This window comes from Balaenoptera acutorostrata, chromosome 6 (assembly GCF_949987535.1).
Source record: "Balaenoptera acutorostrata chromosome 6, mBalAcu1.1, whole genome shotgun sequence".
Lineage (NCBI taxonomy): Eukaryota > Metazoa > Chordata > Mammalia > Artiodactyla > Balaenopteridae > Balaenoptera > Balaenoptera acutorostrata.
In genome coordinates, this window is record NC_080069.1 from 9,310,603 (window position 1) to 9,330,642 (window position 20,040).

Genomic DNA, 20,040 nt, shown 5'->3' on the forward strand with positions numbered 1-20,040 from the left:
TAAACCAGGGCAAGCCTTATAAATCTACCTGCTTGAGCAACAAAGGCTCTTGTGTTGTCTCCAGAATAGATCCTATCTTAGCTGAAATACTGTATTTAAAATGTTCCCACTGCCTTCCGTTTACCTGCCGCTGAAATTAACAAGTAGAGCATGTGCACGCAGGCGCAGACCATAAACTTATATATATCAGTTGGTAAGATAAGAGTGATATTAGCGCTGGCAGGCACTAGACACTGCAGACCTTTTCTCCCCCTGTTTGCAGCAAATGGGCAGGGACCTAATCCGGTCCTGGTTATGAGACCACATGAACCAGGGAGACAGGAGGGACCACGTATAGGCCCTGTCCTCATCCGACAGATGAAATGTACTGAATGTGTCCGAGGACGGGAAACGTCACTTAGAATGATTTTGCACTTAATTCCTGCCACAAGCACGTGGAGAGAGCCCGCTTTGTGCACAGAGCCGCATGGGCTCACTCCACAGGGCAGGCCCCACCTACAATCTAGAGGGAGAAGAACACAGAAACTCTTACAAGGGGCCGATGAAGGGTGGAATGCGTGTGGCAAGCAAAGCAGGATGCGAACAGGGAGGAAGGCTCGGAGAAGTGCCCCTAGTGTGAGGAGATGAGGGCACCTACTCTGTGACAGATGCCTGACATGTACACCGTACCTTATAACGCTATAGCACCCTAAGAAGGAGCCATTATGATCCTATTTAACAATCAGGAACCCCAGGCTTAGAGAGGTGGCTGAGCTGCTGCGGCCCCCAGTCACCCCCCCACCTCCACGGGGCTTTTGCCCCACCAGCCAAAGGCTCATCAACCCGGTGCCGTCATCACTGCAAAGAAAGCAGCTGTGTGTGGGCCCCATCTCCTGGGCATCACCTAAGCAATAACGCCCAGGGAATCGTGGGCTTCACTCACTCACTGCATTGTTCCTAAAACATATTAAAAGTATTCACACATAACTATTAACATTGAAAATGCTCATCTGGATACACCCTAAAGTCACCTCGGGTACCACAAGTGGTCCATATGTCACACATAGGGACCCACTGCATTTTCCCACGCTGGCCTTGAAGGATGAGGAGGAGTGTGGCCTATGGAGAATTTGAATTCACTCAAATGTCACCCTACGCGGGTCAGGGTTATTTTGTGTGTATACCTCCCCTAAAATGAAAATGTCTCCTTGGTCCTCACAAGAATGCCTTCTTGTATCATTATTCTGGCCAGTAAGTGGAATCCTAGGGTGCTTGCCGTGCACTTGGATGAAAAGCAGTGACTGTGAATCAAAGACTGATGGCTCAGCAATGCCCTGGTCTGCATCGCTTCTGGACGCTGCCGCCAAAGGCAGAACTCCACCCCAGGGACGCACTTCCCTGCCACTGCAGCAACAGACTACAACCACCAGAGGGCAGTAACACAAACCAGATTTTTCATTCGGACCCAAATGTTAATGCACACAGTTTAATAATATGTAAAGCCCATTATTACAAGCTTTTTCTCTCCCCACCCCCTATTAATGAACAAATGCCCAGGGGTAATGCAGATATTTCTAAATACAGTGCAAGAAAGGGCAATCTGTACTCATACAAGGGGAGTCTAGCACACAGTAATAAGTGGAAATGAAAATAATCACCCAGATGCAACTAAAAGATTTATCTGTCTGTATGGCTGCATACATAGAAATATAGAGGCCTGCCTCCCAGAAAGGGGCATTATAAAAACATTTATTTCACAAGTTCTTATTTAGAGTTCATAATAATACCTGTAATGACAACCAAAGCTACAAGAGGGGTGTAAGAGGAATTTCATCTTTACCGCTGGGCAGACAAAGGGGGATTTTTCTCTTTGACTAAAGTAGGTGAATGAATTATTCAGGGCTTTTCCACGGACATTTAAAAATCATAATTCCATGCTTTAAACAATAGCACAAATTTTTAAAAAAAGAAGAAGACGAGGAAGAGCTGGTTAATACCCAAACCATAAAATATCAGCTGACATTTAGCCACGTCTACTCAGGGGGCTTTGATGCAAATACATGATTTTTGGTGTTGGTGAGTCTTTTAGTGCTGTAGTTGGTTTTCACATCAGAGCACAGAGAACACAATAGATTGAGAAGGGATATTTCTAGAATGCAACCTACCCATTTCCCTGTAAACAAAAAAACAGGAATAATCCTGCCATTTTCTCTATTCATGACCGAAAGGAAGGTTCTCAGATCCTATATTTCCACAATGGTTTGAGATTTGAGGGCCCCCGGAAAAGCAGGATGAAGTCATTGCCAACAGCCTTGTCTCTGGAGTCACCCCATTAAACCGTGATATTCGTAAAATGCTTGACAGATTACCGAGGACAGTGTGTGAGGAAAGCATATGGAATTCAGGGTCAGATGACTCTGTCTAAATGTATTACCTGGGTCATCTTGGAAACATGAATGAAGTCCATCTGAGCTTCGGTTTCTTCCTAAGGCAGGTAGGAGGACAGACCCTGAACTACTTCCCTGTGTGGGGTGAGGCTTACCACTCATATGATATGGGACAAAGCACTGGAAACTGCTAAGATTTATAAAAATTTTTGTTGTTCTTATGTTCCCCATTTTATACACAGGAAAGTAGAGCTGTAAAGACTTGTGCAAGGTCAGGGTCAGTAAGGGCAGAGCAGGGCCCCAGGTGCTCTCACCCACGGCTATGGTTCTCCCCACCCCTCCCAGGTATCTTAGTCAGCCCGGGCTGCCATAACAAAGTATCACAGACTGGGTGGCTTTAAACAAAAGACAATCATTTCTCACAGTTCTGGAGGCAGGGAGGTGAGAGCAGGGTAGGTTTCATTGTGAGGACTCTTTTCATGACGGCCACCATCTCACTGTGTGCTCACGTGATCTCTTCTCTGTGTGCTCGTGGGGGGAGAGAGGGAGAGAGGGAGAGAGGGAGAGAGGGGGGAGGGGGGAGGGGGGAGGGGGGGAGTGGGTTCTGGTGTCTCTTCTTACAAGGACACTAATCCCATCATGGGGGCTCCACCCTCATAACCTCATCTAACCCTAAACACCTCCCAAAGGCCCCAGCTCCTAATGCCATCACACTGAGAGTTAGGGCTTCAACATATGAATTTTGGGAGGACACAAATATTCAGTCTGTAACAAGGGGTAACAGTGGGCTTCTTTATTCTGCTACATCTTTTTCGTTTGGGTCAACAAATATTTGCTGACAATCTGCTAGGTGCCAAGCACAGAACCAGGTCTTGGGGGAAACAAGGATGACCAGGAGCCCCCAGACAGCCCACTTAATGTCAGGATAGTTCCCAGCAAATGGTCTACAGGAAAGAGCATTTGTGACAAATGGGCTTTTGTGACCATGTGTAGCACAGTTTATTACAAGAAAGTTCATGAGATCCTTCTTCAGATAGCTGTGTTTGAAACAACTATAATGCGAGTCTGGCAGCTAATCAGTACACAATTAATATTTGATAAGGTAATTAATGTATTAATTTACTGAGGAAGATGGGGGGAAGGTAAGGAAGGAAGGACCAATTTTCAAATTTTCAGCCTACAGATGCTTACAAGGAAACACAAACGATCTGTACCTCCTGGTAGGGAATTATCAGGTCCAGTTATATTATGATGATTATAGCATAACTGGATATTTATTAATTATATTTAATTTCTCTCAGTTGAGTTGGCATAATTAGAACTACTTTCTTGATTGGAAGACTGAAGGGGCTCAGCTTCGATTAATGCATATTGGGTGGATACTACAGGCTAGCTATAGTAGGTATATATATATTTTTTCAGTCCGTAACAAGAGGTATTTTACATATATAGAAAATATTATTTAATTCTTATTACAAGCCTACGAGGAAATTTTGCTATCCACACTCAGGTAATTTAAAAATGAAGACCGGAAGTGGAAGTCAGGGATCCACGGGTAGTAAGTCACCAGGAGAGTACCAGAACACCCTCCCCAGCCACTCAAACATTATTTTGATTACTCACTCACATGCATAATTTTCTCCCCCAAATCTAGCTCTTAGGGGTTTTTTCCTGTTGTTATTTTTAGTATGCTACTTTATTTTGGTAAGCAGGATGGGGACGAAGGTGGATCTTTTTTGAAGGTAGAGATGTTTGAAAGGGGGATAAGCTTATGAAAATTTGTACCTCCCTTCAAAACTAGATACAGACCCCAAGAGAGAGGAGAGCAAGCCCTGTCCTCTCTGGGATACTGAGCGTGTTCTGTGGATGGCCCTGGAGTCCAGAGGAAGCCAGATGGGCACCCACTGGGTGAGCAGCCCAGGAAAGAAGAGCTCCCAGTTTCAGCCCCTATTTGAGGTTGGACATGTGACAGTGCCGTGGTAGGATGGAAACCAGATCCGCAGACTGTAGTAGGCTGAATAATGGTGCCCCCTGGTGCCCTGATCCCTGGAACATGTGAACATTACTTTGTATGGCTGTGATTAAATTAAGGGCCTTGAGATGGGGAGATTATCTTGGATTATCCAGTGGGCCCTAAATGTAATCACATGGGTCCTTGTAAGAGAGAGACAGAGGGAGATTAGACACATAGAAGGGAAGGAGGCAACGCGGCCACCTAGACAGAGACTGAAAGGATGTGGCAAATGCCATGGGATGTCGGCAGCCACTAATCAAAGTAAATAATCAAAGCTGAAGCAATTCTAATAAATACTTGTTGTAATCCAATCATTGCATATTGTTTTTTATCTTTCACTTGGGTATTTTTTTTTTAAATGACACTGTATAGAGTACAGTGACAGATTGCTAGATAATTGAAATTTAAGATAAAATATGGCAAATAGAGACTATAGCTATGCTGAAGATATGGATGGATGGATGGATAGGTGGGGTGCTGAGAGACAGCGACAGATGTTAGGGCACTGATTTATATTTGACACATGGTGGGTAATTTAACATTCACCCAAAGAGGTTATCCAGAGGAAAGCTTGTGCTTACTGTTCTTGAAGCTTTGAGGAGTTGGGAAGGAAGTAGGCCATGTGGCCAGAACAATCTTTAGATTTATTAATTCTCTATCAAATTTCAGGTAACATAATCTATTGGTGATCAAAAGATTTAATTCCTAAATGAGGAAGAGTCAAATTTTCAGGACATAAAAATCATAAGTGAATAACCCCCCTCCCTGCCACAGGCCACTATTCAATTAGAATATTAGAAAATGTCATCATAGGTTCACTTGAGAGGTAAACTGTCTATATCTCATGAGCCAAAGACAATTAATAATACATCCAATTGTCTCCTCTAATTAATACCATAAGCAAAGGATTCCACCGTGAAACTCTGAGGAAAAAATATGAAAATGCTGTTAACAAAAGATTACGAAGTCTTTGTCCAAAGGCAAGAAGACCTCACATTTTGTGCAAAGGCTGCAGCTCGCCAAAGATGTGAAGCAGCTGTCAGATTCTGTGAACAGAATCCCACCCTTTCAAGGTCAAGGAACCCAGCGTGAAGTTGAAGTTTCACTCTGATCCTCCTCTATAAGATTCTCCAGCCTCCTCTAATCTGAATGAAAATTAGCAAACTTCTTCAGACTTTCTTCCTTTCCTAGGGTTGTTGGTGAGCCTGGTATCTACAACCCAGCCAACTCTGCAGAAAACCACAGCTTAGATGGAAAATCACTTTGGGTTTCTGGCTCATCAGCAGTACTGCACATCTAATTAGCTCAACAATTGGTCCCTGTGATAAAATCAGCTAATTTTATGTTCAAATGGCTGCTCTGTGGTAAGTAATACTGTCACTCTCAACTTCACGTGGCATAAAGAAGTTGCTGAAGAAGCTGGTTACTAGGGGGTCACTGGGGGCAAACCAGTGAAGACTATTAAATTAGCAACTTCAGTCAGTGTTATAGTTAGTACAGAGGGGTCCCACCAGGGCTCAAACAAGATGAATTCCCAGGATGTGGTGACAGGGCCGGAAATGCCAACTCTTACCAGAGAAAACAGTACGTATAAAACGATGGAAAGCCATCGGCAGAACCTCCCCGAGGTTTAACCCGAATGTTTGCGATGAGGTAGATTACGGAGTCCTAGACCCTCATCCAGTATTGTTAAGAATGACTCTCCCAGATTAAAGACCCCTGTTGCTTCAGGAATCTGTTCAAGGTTATCCTGGAGAGAAAACCCATGAAGCCAATTCCAGGAGTCACCTCCCAACTTCTTCCTCTCCTTCACTCACCTGTGAAGGCAACTTGTGATAGATATCAATCTGAGACTCTTTCCCTACTTAGTGAGTGACCTAGTAAAAACCACGTTACTCTTTAAGGTAAATGTAAAAGCACAGATCAACTTCTTTATGGTGTGAAAGCTAATTACACTGCCTTTCACCAGCACTGAGAATTGCTGATTTCTTTTTCTTCTTTTGGTGTGTATTTATCAATTACACCAATTGCATGGACAGTTAGAAATTGATACAAGCTTCAAAACTAGAAACAAGAAATACACGAATGCATACGATTTTACATAAAGATATAGAGAGATATATTCATACCTATATCTAAACATATCCATTATATCTATGTATGTATACTGATACATATAGTCAGAGATATAGAAATGGCTCCATTTGTATAAAGTACTTAAAACAGTAATTAGCGTGTAGTAAGTACTCAGTACTGTTGCTGTTCTATTATCATCAACGTCATTATTATATGTACATATAGATATATCAACTCTATACATACATAACTGTATATTATGTAATTCCACGATTGTAGCAGGATGCCTGCTAAAATTAGACTCGTGTTTTTCATTCTCTGCTCTAACAGAGGAGCCAGAAAGTCACTAAATCATAGTAAATTATCCTGGAGACACTGTAGCCACTTGGCTGGCGTGGGCCGGGCAGGGGTGGGTGAAGGACCCTTTGTACGTCGTCGCATCAGCCGCCTCTCGTGCACCAGCTCAGATCCCCTCGGCCTCGCCTTTCTCTCCTGCAGTCCCTGCTGCAGCGGCCAGCTCTGCACGGACCCTGAGGAGCCTCACGCAGGGTCTCACCTCACACCCGTGCCATGTGCCTCCTGCCCCGGGGACACAGTATCCTGAGCCCACAGATGTGCAGCCCAGAAGTGCGGAGTGAACCCATGGGGGGTGGCATCCAACAGACAGATGCTTCCCTTCCTCCCCCGGAAGGACCCGTCATTTCCTAAGGCCCAGACACCCCATCACCGAGGGCAGGGGCCAGCTTACATTGCTTCTCCTTCCTCTTCTCTTCCACTCCCCTGCCCCTCACTCCTGCTCCGTGGCAGCCAGTAAAGTCCTCACATACAAGCCTTTTTCACGGGCTCTCCTTCCTACAGGACCCAGACTAAGACAAAAATCACAGGGGTCACCTGTGTGCCAGTGCTCAACAAGGTAGGTGACACCATGAGACACCTTGTTCTTTGGTTCCTGAAAAGGAAAATGGCTTGACCCCTCATGACATAGATGGGAAAAGGGGGCAAAGGACAGTAGTTCTCACTGCTCAAGGTAGGACAGAAGGATAAATCCTGACCCGGAGCTTCCGGGTGGGGACCCTCGGGCACTGGCTGTGTCAGGAGAGGAAGAGATCTCTGCACTTGACAGAGCTCAGCCACGGGTCCCCAGGGCCACGGCTCTCAGTCCTCAGCTCTGTCCAGCGGTGGCTGGAGGAAGGGCGCTTGACCCTCATGCTGTGCCTCTCCGGAGAGGAGAGGAGAGGAGAGGAGAGGAGAGAGCAGTTCCTGAGGCGGCACCTCCGACGGCCGAGCAGCCCTGAGCTCTCGCAATGAGCCAGCCCAGGAGGAGAGGGCTGGTAACCCTGGGTCTGCCAGCCCAGGAGCCAGACTGACGCCCCGCCCCCTGCAACACACACACCGCCCCACCCCTTACACTGCTGTGCTGTCGCATCAGGCTGCCGCTGGCCTCATGTGGCTATGTAAATACACAATTAAATCAGTTAAAAGAAAATAAAACGTTCGGTTCTTCAGTTGCATGAGCCACATTTCAAGTGCTCAACACCCCTATGTGGCTAGTGGTTCCTGCCGAACGCTGCAGGAGAGACCACTGCCATTGGGTAGAGAGCTGTACGGAGGCTCTGGTCTAGAGTCAAGACTCTATGGGTTTTAGTCAGTTTGCCAGGAGAGAAATACTGGACTTTCTACTCACCTATCAGTGGAATCCAGGGCCAGTTTTTATTTATGTATAAAAGAGTCGTGACAGTATTTGTTCTCTGAGTTGGTGATAAAGCAGTTCTATGTGATTATGTTAACACCAATGGATATCTGGATGCTGGGGGCACAAGAAGGCCCCAATCTTTATTTTAAAAATAGACCCTACCTTTAGAAGTCAAGCAAAAAATATGTGTACATGTATACGCAGGAATGTATTTAATTCCCATATGCTTAGGTACAGAGCACCCAAAAAGCACTAGGTTAGAACAACTGTCTAGAATATAAGATTAACATTCCCCAAATCTACAAAAATAATGGAGAAATTATGAAAACAAATAATATTTAATATCTAAATTTTACTTCATATGTGTATCTGTTATCGAAGACCAATGTGGGTTCCACTCAAAGCTCGGGATAAGAAACTATATTGGGGTAGAAACCAGAAAATTAGGTGTAAGTTAGCCTCTTCATCATCACGTGGAAGGCACTGACCTTGTGAACTTAAAATTTTCATTGTGAACACCAGAATATCAACTCATTTTGAGATATTCTGCAGGGAAATTAATATCCTTCCAGAGGCTCTAAGTATTATACTGTTTGTACCTTAAGAGACTGCAAATCATTACATTAGGAAATCAATATATAGCATTAATCATATGTAACTTTTACTATTACTTACTAACACAGCCTTTATAATTAAATATAAAGAGACTAAATCAAATAGAACTAACTTTCCAGGTTTTGCATGGGGCCAATTCTCCATGGAGCCTGCCACAGCATCTTGTCTGGTGTAGGCACTTCCCTGCCCATCTCTCCAATGCTGGTGTTCCTCAGGTCCTAAGCCTCCTCTTCTCATCACTTACCACTTTTCTAAGTGATCGTTTCAGCAACTAAGGCTTCATTTACCAAATATAAGTTGATAATCCCAACAGTAATAACGGCTACCATTTGTTGAGCACTTACTGTGTGTTATGCCCTGTGCTTTACAAGCATTAACCCAGTTAATAGTCACAACAACCCTCCCTGCAAGGTGGGAACAGCCCACGTCTCCTCTTAATAGCCACGTGGATGCACATATCAGGGGTACCTTAAACACCACCCTTCCAAACTTAACTCACCCTCCCCACAAACCTGCCTCTGCTCCTCCATACCTTCCTACAAAACATCACTAGCAGAAACCTAAGTCACCCTGGACTCCTCCCCCTCATCCAGTCTCCACTTCCAGTCCAGGCCCAAGTTCTATTAGTTCTCCTTCCTAAATATCCCTTCATTCCATTCATACTTCCACCATCCTAGACAAAGCTCCCATCACTTCTGGCCTAGAGTCCTGTGACAGAGGTCTCTCATCCTTATGTGTTTGCCTGAGGTAAATATGATACATGGCTTTCTAACTGTCAGGCATCTGATAAAAACTTATGCAGGTGACATACCAGTTGAGGCAATTCAAGGCTGGAGGTCACAAGCTGAAGTGCCAGCACACATGCCCAGGTAAGCCTGCCATTATCAGAAAAGTCGTCACGGGGGAGGGGTGGTGGTGGGATGAACTGGGAGATTGGGATTGACAAATATACACTAATATGTATAACACATGCCCAGGTAAGCCTGCCATTATCAGAAAAGTCGTCACGGGGGAGGGGTGGTGGTGGGATGAACTGGGAGATTGGGATTGACAAATATACACTAATATGTATAAAAGTGATAACTAATAAGAACCTGCTGTATAAAAAATAAATAAAATTCAAAAAAAAAAAAAAGAGAAAGAAAAGTCATCATATACATGCACCCCCATGTTCACAGCAGCACTATTTACAATAGCCAAGACCTGGAAACCACCTAAACGTCCACTGACAGAGGAATGGATAAAGAAGATGTGGTACATATATACAAAGGAATACTCCTCAGCCATAAAAAAAGAATGAAATAATGCCATTTGCAGCTACATGGATGGACCTAGAGATTATCATACTAAGCGAAGTAAGTCAGAAAGAGAAAGGCAAATACCATATGATATCAGTTACATGTGGAATCTCAAATATAACACAAATGAATTTATCTATGAAATAGATACAGACTCACAGACATAGAGAACAGGCTTGTGGTTGCCAAGGGAGACGGGGGGTGGGGGAAGGATGGATTGGGAGTTTGGGACTAGCAGATGCAAACTATTATATATAGACTGGATAAACAACAAAGTCCTATTACATAGCACAGGAAACTATATTCAATATCCTGTGATAAACTATAATGGAAACTTTTTTTAATTTAAAAAACTTAAAAAAAGAAAAGTCATCATAAAAAGAGATCTGAGAAAGGATAATTTATACTTAAAAGCTTTTTAGAATGGAAATATAAACAGGCTCAAATGAGTTCAAAACGTTTATTTTCTTGCAGTTTCTGCAGCACGGTTCAGCTGGGTGCCTCTGGCTTGAGGTCCAATGTGAGCAAATTATCAAACTGGGGCTGCAGTATCAAGTAAAGGTTTGACTGGGGTTGAGGGGCTTCCAAGCTCACGCATGTGGCTCTTGGAGGCCTTGGTCCCTTTGCCATGTATGCCTTTACACAGGGCTGCCCCACAACATGGCAGCTGGCTTCCCCCAGGGCAAGTGATCCAAGAGGCAGTGAGACAGAAAGGCCCCCAGGATGGAAGCCACAATCTCGTAATGAACTCACCACAAAGGTAACATCCCATTGCTTCTGTCATTCATTCAGAGGGAGTCATTAAATCCAGCCCACACTCAGGGATAGGGGATTCCACGTGGGCAGCAACCACTGAGGGCCATCCTCGAGGCTGCCTACTATTATCATCCAAGCAGACTTCACAGCCTTGGAGGGAGGGAGGGGACGTGCTAAGGAATAAATGGGGTCCTATCAGCATCTCCGTTAGCCCTCTCTGCTTTTCGGAGTTGAACTGACCATGAGTTGCATGTCCTGCTCCTTTTTCTCAATAGATGTACTCTTGTCCCTGCCCCCTCCTCACTGCCACCTCTGCCACCACGGGGATAGGTGGAGAACCCACACATTCCTGAGAATGGCTGCATAGCAGACTTTTTACATAATTCTAAAATAGATCAGCATTACCATAGCTCCTGGCTCTACTGTTAAATGTGGATCCAACTCTCTAGAAAATATAAAGATAATTAAAATTTAAACATTATCACTAAGTTCTAAAATTTAAAGCAACTCAAGTTATTTTTAAAAGAACTAAATCTCTATCAGAGGAGATTTTTTAAATGTAATACAAGTTAATGGTGAAAAATAATTATTTGATGACGTAATGTCTATATTTCTGAGAAGTATTTTTATTATAATTCAATCTACTGTTACAAGCAAGAGAGAGAGAGCACTATGGGTTGAATTCTGTGTCCCCAAAAAGATGTTGGAATTCCAACTACCAGGAACTCAGAATGTGAACTTATCTGGAGATAGGGTTTGTTGTTTTTTTTTTTTAACATCTTTATTGGAGTATAATTGCTTTACAATGGTGTGTTAGTTTCTGCTGTATAACAAAGTGAATCAGCTATACATATACGTATATCCCCATATCTCCTGCCTCTTGCGTCTCCCTCCCTCCCAGAGATAGGGTCTTTAACAGAGATAATCAAGTTAAACATGGTCATTAGGTAAGGCCCTAATCTAATATGACTGGAGTTGTCATAAAGGTGTTCATTTGGACACAGAAACAGGCACACCTAGAAGGCAGATGATGTGAAGACACAGGGAGAAGACGGCCGTCTACAAGCCCAGGAGAGAGGCCTGGAGCAGATCCTGCCTTCACAGCCTCCAAAGGACCCAGCCCTGCCAACACCGTGATTTTAAACTCCCAGCCTCCTCAACTGTGAGACAATAGATTTCTGTTGTTTAAGCCTCCCCACCCCGCTGCCCCAGTCTGTAGTACTTTGTTATGGCAGCCTGAGCAGATTAAGACAGGCAGAGAAAAAAAAAGAGAGAGACTCAGAGAGCAAGAGAGATTATATGTTAAGCTGTATATTCATCTGGAGGAGTTGACTTTAAAGAGAAATGGCATAAGGGCCTATTCTTCTATGGAGCAGAAAGGCTCTATTCCAACAGGCTGACAGAAATTTCCAAAACATGTGAAAACAGAACACAGTGCCAGGTGCCAAGAACCAGACTCTCCCTCCACAGGTGGGGTCCGGGAGGGAGAGGGGACCCTACCTTCTGGTAGTCCTCTTTGGACCTCAGGGATGTCTCCATGTGCTCAGCAGAGGTCGGGTAGATGGCAGAGCGGTACTGAGAGCCATGGTCGTTGCCTTGGCGCAAGCCTGGGAAAGCAGAAAGCAGAGGATTACTGGGGTGGCCTGGGCAACGAGGCCAGTGCCACACATTCTCCATGACTCATGTCCTGCTAAGTGCTTGTTTTAACTGCATCCTGACACCACTCTCCTTAAACAAGCATGCAACGTATCTGTTTTGCTTTGCCTATTTTAATTGTAACAAATATCTTTGAACTTAAGGTAAATTTATCACAGGCCTTGCATCACAGTAGATGCTCTGCAAATATGCATTTTTCTATGCAGATATTTAAGTCATAACCATGTATCGCTTGCAAAGCACTGTGATACACACTGTTTCCTTGGCTCCTAATGAGACATTCTGTGTGGCAGGTGTTACCGTCCCTCGACTGGCAGATAAGGAAACGGAATAATATACGTGGAAGTGCCTGGCCTAGTGCTTTGCACACAGGAGATGCCTAATAAATGACAAAGTGACTGATGCTCAGCGAGTTTAAAGAGTTTGCCTAAGGTCATGCACCTAATCAAAGAAAAACCTAGCACTTAAAATCAGCCCAGCGTACTTTCCACCCTGTCACAGCAGCTGAAGTGTAGATGCTGGTCAATTTCTAACTGAGTGATAGAGTCCCCAAGTTAAACAGCCACAGGCCTGCCATAGATCCCCTATAGATCCCCATGCTGTTGTAAAATGAACTTCACACATGTTTACTGCATCATTCAAGTATCAGTTTCAGTTTTAACAAGTGCCCCCAAACTCCTCCAGTAAAAGATGCAACTTTCCAAAACAAACAGTTCTATCTTTTCGAGCCCCCAGCTTAGCTGACTTCCTAGAAACGCCATTCTCCCACCTTCAGAGTCCCCTCCTCTCCTCAATGCACAAAGGTCACACGGGGACCAGGAACTAAGCGGCTTAAAGAGCCAATACCAATAATGACATCAAAATATTAATTTAATATTATATAATAAAAATAAACCAGCCCATGCCTCCAATAAGCATTGATTAATACCAAATTAGGATATCTATTTCATTTCTTTCTAAGTTATATATTCATTTAAGTATTATAGTAGTAGTCTTATGGTGTACAATATATAAGTATTATTTACAGTATACAGTATGTATTATTATAAATATTATTTATTAAGCACCTAATACATGCTGAGTACTTTTTCAGATGCTGAGGATATAGCAATGAATGAAAGAAAACCCTGCCTTCACAGAGCTCACATTCTAGTGAAGGGTAAGAGACTGGATAAATATACATTCCAGAATGTTCTTTGTTTTCAATTTTCCCTCCTTCCCTTACAAGTAGGGCTTTTCCCGTGTGACTACTTCCCATCCTTTGGTCCTAACATCCATTTACATAATGGCAAGATGGCTGCATCATTGTTCCTTCTGAAACATTCTCCACGAAGAAAAAATATTGCCGGATGGCTGATTTTCGGTAAAGTCAGACCCCACTCCATTCAGAACAAGATGCCGAAAAACACTGTCTCCATGTGTAGTTGTTTAAATCTATTTAAGTTTTCTTTTTTTAAAAGAGAAATTAGCATGTGAGTAAAAGAGAACCTGCAGGTATGATTTATTTATATTTTTCAGTAAGTTTTACTAAGATTACATACGCCTTGTACACTGAAGACAATAATATCTGTGCGTTTACTTGGAGGTCTCTGAATTATCATAGGATCATGGAAAATTGTTGTTTACAGATAAAAATTGACTTTTTAGAAAACAGAGTGGGAATAATTAAGAATCACTCCAAGGATATGGTTTAACAGTGGGCTCTTTCACAGATCATATTTTCACAAGGCATCTGGTATAAGGATTACACAATGAAACCCTTAAGTTTACATCGATTTTTTAGAGCTGCTCTTGCAGCGACATGACAACCTAAGGGGTAGAAACATCTGGAAGACTTCACAAAATTGTGTGGTTGGGCAGAAAAGATGCACATGGCTGTCATGCTGGGCAAGTATATAAGGTAATGAATTTCTATAAAAAAATAATCCATGCATTATTTATACAATTAGAGTTCATACTACTACTGTAATCGGGGATGGGGATTTATGGGCCCTTCCCTGAAGCCATGATCCCTCGATGCTACATTCTAACTTGATCGCCTGTTCACTGGGACACTGTAATCCTGAGGTGGCTCCTCCCACTGTTGTCGCTGTTGTCCTGTGCAGGTCTGGGCCGTCCCCAACACACCGTGGACAGCTTTAAAGACGAGTGACTTCGTGGGCGTTACCCACAGCCCTACCCCAGACTCACTGCACCTCTCCCACTGTACGAACCCAAACTAACCGTCCATTGGAAAGATGGGAGCTATCCACACAGTTAATAGTCACATCTGTGGGCAGAAGTCTCTCAATTTTGAATTTACAGCTTCAACCTTCTAATCACATCCCTTCTTTGATGTTCTAATAAAACTAAAAGTTCTTCATGTCAGAAACAATACTCTCTCTTCCTGGTCACTCTGGCTAAACCCCCAACTGGCCAGGAAGGAAGACAAGAAAGTGTTAAAGAGATACACTAGCGGATGGAGAGAAAACATGAAAGCCTGTATTCGGATTTCTTTGAGTCTTGAGTGATACTGGACTAGGCATTAACTCTCCGGTCTACTCAAGGATAACGTTATTTTGATTGCATTTTTCCATCACAGTTCATCCTGAGGAGGAGGTATAATATCTTAAGTCAAAACCATACATCTATATCCACGTACACGTGTGCGTATTTGGTTAATTCCAATGCATGTACCTTTCGGTTCACTAATGAAGGGGCTTATTAAGTGGATAGAAGCTTCAAATTTGAAAGCAGATGGTTCACTGGAAAATACGATTTGACGCTCAACAGACTGAGAAACCTATAGAACTAGGGCTTTTCTGTTCTCATTTTTAATACCTTGCATTTATAGATGTTTAGCATCATTAAACTTCTCACCATTTCTTTCAACCTCTATTGGTTTACATAATGAACGCAAAACAGTAATTCACATGTGAGGAAAACCTGTTTACTAAATCTCTTGTCAGAAGCCTAGGACTTAGAGCTGCAAGAGCTTGTTTTTAAGTCTGACTCTGCCACTGACATGTTTTATGCAAATTTCCTAATCTTTCTGAGCTTCAAACCTCTTCTGTAGAACAAGGATTATAAGGGCCTAAGCTATAGGTTTGTTTGAGGAGCAAATGAGATGGAACCTGTAAAGTGCTTTGTTGACTATAAAAAATTATGTAGGGGTTAAATACTTTCATTTTTACAACTTTTCATAATCTTAGAATAGTTCAGAACAACTAGTTTCAAATAAAAATAACGAATGACGTCACACAAGATGCTTTAGGAGTGACTCTTTTCCCCCAGAAAAGCGTTATTTATATTAATATCTCAGATACTCACACAGCAGGGGTCTCACAGATAAATAATCCAAAGAGAGGGTCAGAATTCATTTTATGTGTGTAGAAATGTACTGTTCAGTTTTTAACTAAACTTTTAGTGTATTACATTTTTTTTTAACAGAATTACCTTCCTAGTTAAATTTTAACTCTGCTCATGTCCATCTCAGTTCTTCATTTCCATGGAAAACAAACCCAAGAAAGGGGAAGAATTCTTTGAGTGAATTCTCCTTCCCCTGCTCCTACCCATGAAGCGCTTTCAAATGCAATGTCTTCAGGCTTGGTCTCTGATCTGAAGTTTGAGAAAAATCAAGCCTGTTAACATTATCTTGTATCTCTCAAGCTCACACCCACTGGGTTACTAAAAAGGGGGGAAGAAAGACTTGCAGAGCGGGTGGTAGAAAGAAACAAAAACAAATAAAAATTATTGAAAAATGAACTTTTTAAAGCCCTTCTTTCTGACTTCCTGCCTTCTTTTCTTCCTTCCACTCATTCATCCGTCTTTCCCTGAATCAGGCAAGGTACCAGATACTGGGATTCAGAAATAAGATAGTCTCATTTTTCAACTAGGTCCCCATCCTAGTACGGTGAATGCCATCTTATGAGTTAAACTTAGATCTACCTGACACGGAAGCTCTTTCTCTTTTCAAGACTGATGCACAAGAAGTTACAGCAAAACAATCGAAGACAATGGAACAAAGTGTGTGTGCGGTGCATCTGGTGGGGAGTGGAGCAACCCAGCCCAAGACCCAGAAATAAGAAGAAGCTTGGTCTATGCTGAGGGCTGTGAGGAGATGAGCCTGGGTCCTGCCAATTGTCCTGGAAGGAAATGAAGCCGGTCGGTTGAGCACGAGGCCGCATGGGTGTCTTGACAGGACACACGGGGGACCAGGGACGTACGGAAAGATCAGTTTCAAGGGAGCCACAGAATTCCGTGGAACCCTGGGTGAGCATAATCGTCACGAATCCAGAGCTCTCTTTCACATTGATTCAATATGTGTTGCAAAGTTCACTGTGCCTTCCACTTGGCTTTGGAAAAACTAGGAGGATAAATTATTGACGTTATTTGGCTGTCTTCACATCCCAGGAAAGTAAGCAATAGACTTGCTGTAGGGGGTGAAAAGAGAATAACCGGCTCAGAAACAACATCTTGTGCTTAAAATTCTTCCATAACACTCTCTAAACTGATTAATAAGGACTGGGCTTTGGGGCATTCTTGAAAAGAACTGCCCTCTTGGCATCCACCAACTGTTTGAGATTTCTCCATCCACCTTCTCCAAATAAGATTTGAAAGGGACAAACCATCATGAGACTCTTCTAAGATTTCCCTCTCAGTGGAGCCAGAGAAAATGCTGGAAAACAGAGAAATGCTTAACCTATAATGAAGCAAAAAGATGGATGAGTTCTCACCTGCTCAGTGGCCCTCTAAACTTTGGCTCATCTTTGGGTACTAGTCCTGTTTTATATATTCAGACTAGAGAGATGAGAAATATGCCTGAACATGGAAATTTCAAAGGGAAGTTCACACTGTGAGCTGTTGTGAGGTAATTAAGAAATTTCAGGAGTCACCAGCTGATAATGAACATCAGGGCAAGGAAGGACATATTCCTAATGGTCTGAAATTACTGACTCTGTGTTAGGGAACTTCAAAGGAGCAATCTCATTAGAGGACTACCCATGTTGGCTACAGAGACCGGGTGACTCCCACCAGGATGAATCTATATTCTTCTCTTCTACAGCCAGCTGCTAGGAAAAAATGGATCCTGATTATGGTCTGCTGCATGAAGCAGGGAAACTGGCATGAGTTTTGCCATGAGATGGTTCTGGATTCTAATTCCATCTCTGCGTTTGCTGTGTAACCTCAGCCAAGGTACTAGACCCATCTAAGCTTCAGTGTCCTCATTTGGAAAAGTGGGGATGGTGATACGTACCTCACAGGTTTGCTAGGTATCTTACATAGGAGCTCAATAAACATATCTCTCCCATCCCCTTGTGACTTCTAATGCAGAAATTCAAGGAGAAGTTTTCAACATACTACTTAAGAATTTAAAAATTCCTGTCAAGAAATGAGCTACTAAGCATCTAGCTGAGTTCAGGAACCTTGCTAGAGATTCAGCTAAAACAAAGACCACTGAGCTTGATCTCAGTCTCAGGAAATGTCTAGAATGTATCAACAAACATATGAATGCAGAGAAGCAAGCTGTGATCACTAGGATGAACATGGATCCATATAGAATCCATGTCTCTTAACCTCTCTGGCCTCAATTCAGCATCAGTAAGGATTTGGGTTAGATCCTTTTAAAACCAGTTTTGTTAAGGTATAATTGACATACCATAAATGGTATATATTTAAACTGTACAATTTGATCAGTTTTGACACGTGTATATGCCATGAAACCATCACCACAATCAAGATAATGAACACTTACAAAAGTTTCCTCATGCGCCTTTTAAATCTCCCCTTCTCACCACTCCCAGCCCCCATTCTAAAGCCCCAGGCAAACACTGATCTTCATTCTGTCATCTGTATTTTTCTAGAGTTTTACACAATTGGAATCATGTCGTGTGTACTCGTTTTTGGTAACTCAGCCATGCTGTTGTATGTATCAACAGTTGCTTCCTTTTATTGCTGAGCAGTGTTCCCCTGATTGCATATGCCAAATTTGTTTATACACTGACCTGTTGATGGATATTTGGGTTCTTTGCAGCCTCTTGCTATTAAAATAAAGCTACTGTGATTATTCATGTACAGGTCTTTGTATGTACATATGCTTTCATTTCTCCTGGATAAATACCTGGGAGTGGAATGGCTGGTACATTTATGTTTACCTTTTTAAGAAACTGCCAAACTTTTTCCAAAGTGGTTGTAACAGTTTACATTACCTACCAGCAATGTATGAAAGCTCAGTTGTCATATCTACACAAACACTTGTCATGGTCAGTACTTTTAATTTTAGCCATTGTCAAAATATGTGTAATAGTATCTTATTGTGGTTTTAATTTGAACTTCTTAATGTCTAATAATGTTGAGCATCTTTTCATGTGATAATTTGCCATTTGTACACCTTCTCCAGTAAAGTGTTCAATTTTTCCCCATTTTTAAATTGTATTGTCTCTTATTATTGAATTTTGAGTTCTTTATATATTCTGGATACAAATATCTTATCAGATACATACTTGAAAATATTTTCTCCCCATCGGTGGCTTGTCTTTCATTCTCTTAACAATGACTTTCAAAGAGCACAAATTAATTTTGATGAAGTCCAAATTATCAGTGTTTTCTTTTATGGATCATGTTTTTGGTGTTGTATCAAAAAAAAATCTTTACCTAACCCAAGTCACAAAGATTTTCTCCTATATTTCCCTCTAGATGTTTTATAGTTTCAGGTGTTAAATTTAGGGCTATGATTCATCTTATGTTTTGTATATGGTGTGAGATATGGATCAAAGCTGTTCTGGTTTTGTTGTGGTGGCGGTAGTTTGTAGTTGTTTGCTGCAAATGCAATTGTTCCAGCGCCATGTTTGGAAAACACTATCCTTCTTCCACTTTGTAGTCTCTCCTCCCAGACTTTGCGCTATTTTTTTTAATAGTATATATTGTGTGCTTTTATTTTTCATTTCTCCATAGTCTGGTTCCAGGACTCTGCTCTTAATCACATCTTTGCACTGCCTCTGTTACTTTCTTTTTTTTTTTTTTTTTTTACATTTTTATTGGAGTATAGTTGCTTTACAATGTTGTGTTAGTTTCTACTGTACAGCAAAGTGAATCAGCTATACGTATATATAGATCCCCTCTTTTTTGGATTTCCTTCCCATTTAGGTCACCACAGAGCACTGAGCAGAGTTCCCTGTGCTATATAGTAGGTTCTCATTAGTCATCTATTTTACACATAGTATCAATAGTGTATATATGTCTATCCCAAACTCCCAGTTCATCCCATCCCCCTTCCCCCTCGGTATCCATATGTTAGTTCTCTACCTCAGTGTCTCTATTTCTGCTTTGTAAATAAGAATGTCTATACCAGTTTTTTCAGATTCCACATATATGCATTAATATGTGGTATTTGTTTTTCTCTTTCTGACTTACTTCACTCTGTATGACAGTCTCTAGGTCCATCTACATCTCTACAAATGACCCAATTTCGTTCCTTTTTATGGCTGAGTAATATTCCATTGTATATATGTACCACATCTTCTTTATCCATTCCTCTGCTGATGGACATTTAGGTTGTTTCCATGTCCTGGCTACTGTAAATAGTGC

At 42.2% G+C, this 20,040-nt stretch overlaps 1 protein-coding gene across 15 annotated transcripts in view; it reads right to left on the reverse strand.

The window, feature by feature from the left end:
• The window catches only part of MSRA (methionine sulfoxide reductase A), a 390,059-nt gene that overhangs the window by 93,303 nt on the left and 276,716 nt on the right, over positions 1–20,040 (reverse strand). For all 15 annotated transcript variants that reach the window (XR_452004.3, XM_007192695.3, XM_007192694.2 and 12 more), the window contains one exon: positions 12,319–12,425. Coding sequence is in view for 14 of the 15 variants with exons in the window: in XM_007192695.3 (XP_007192757.2) it covers positions 12,319–12,425 (107 nt within the window). In the remaining variant the exon portion in view is untranslated. The remainder of the gene's footprint in view (positions 1–12,318; positions 12,426–20,040) is intronic.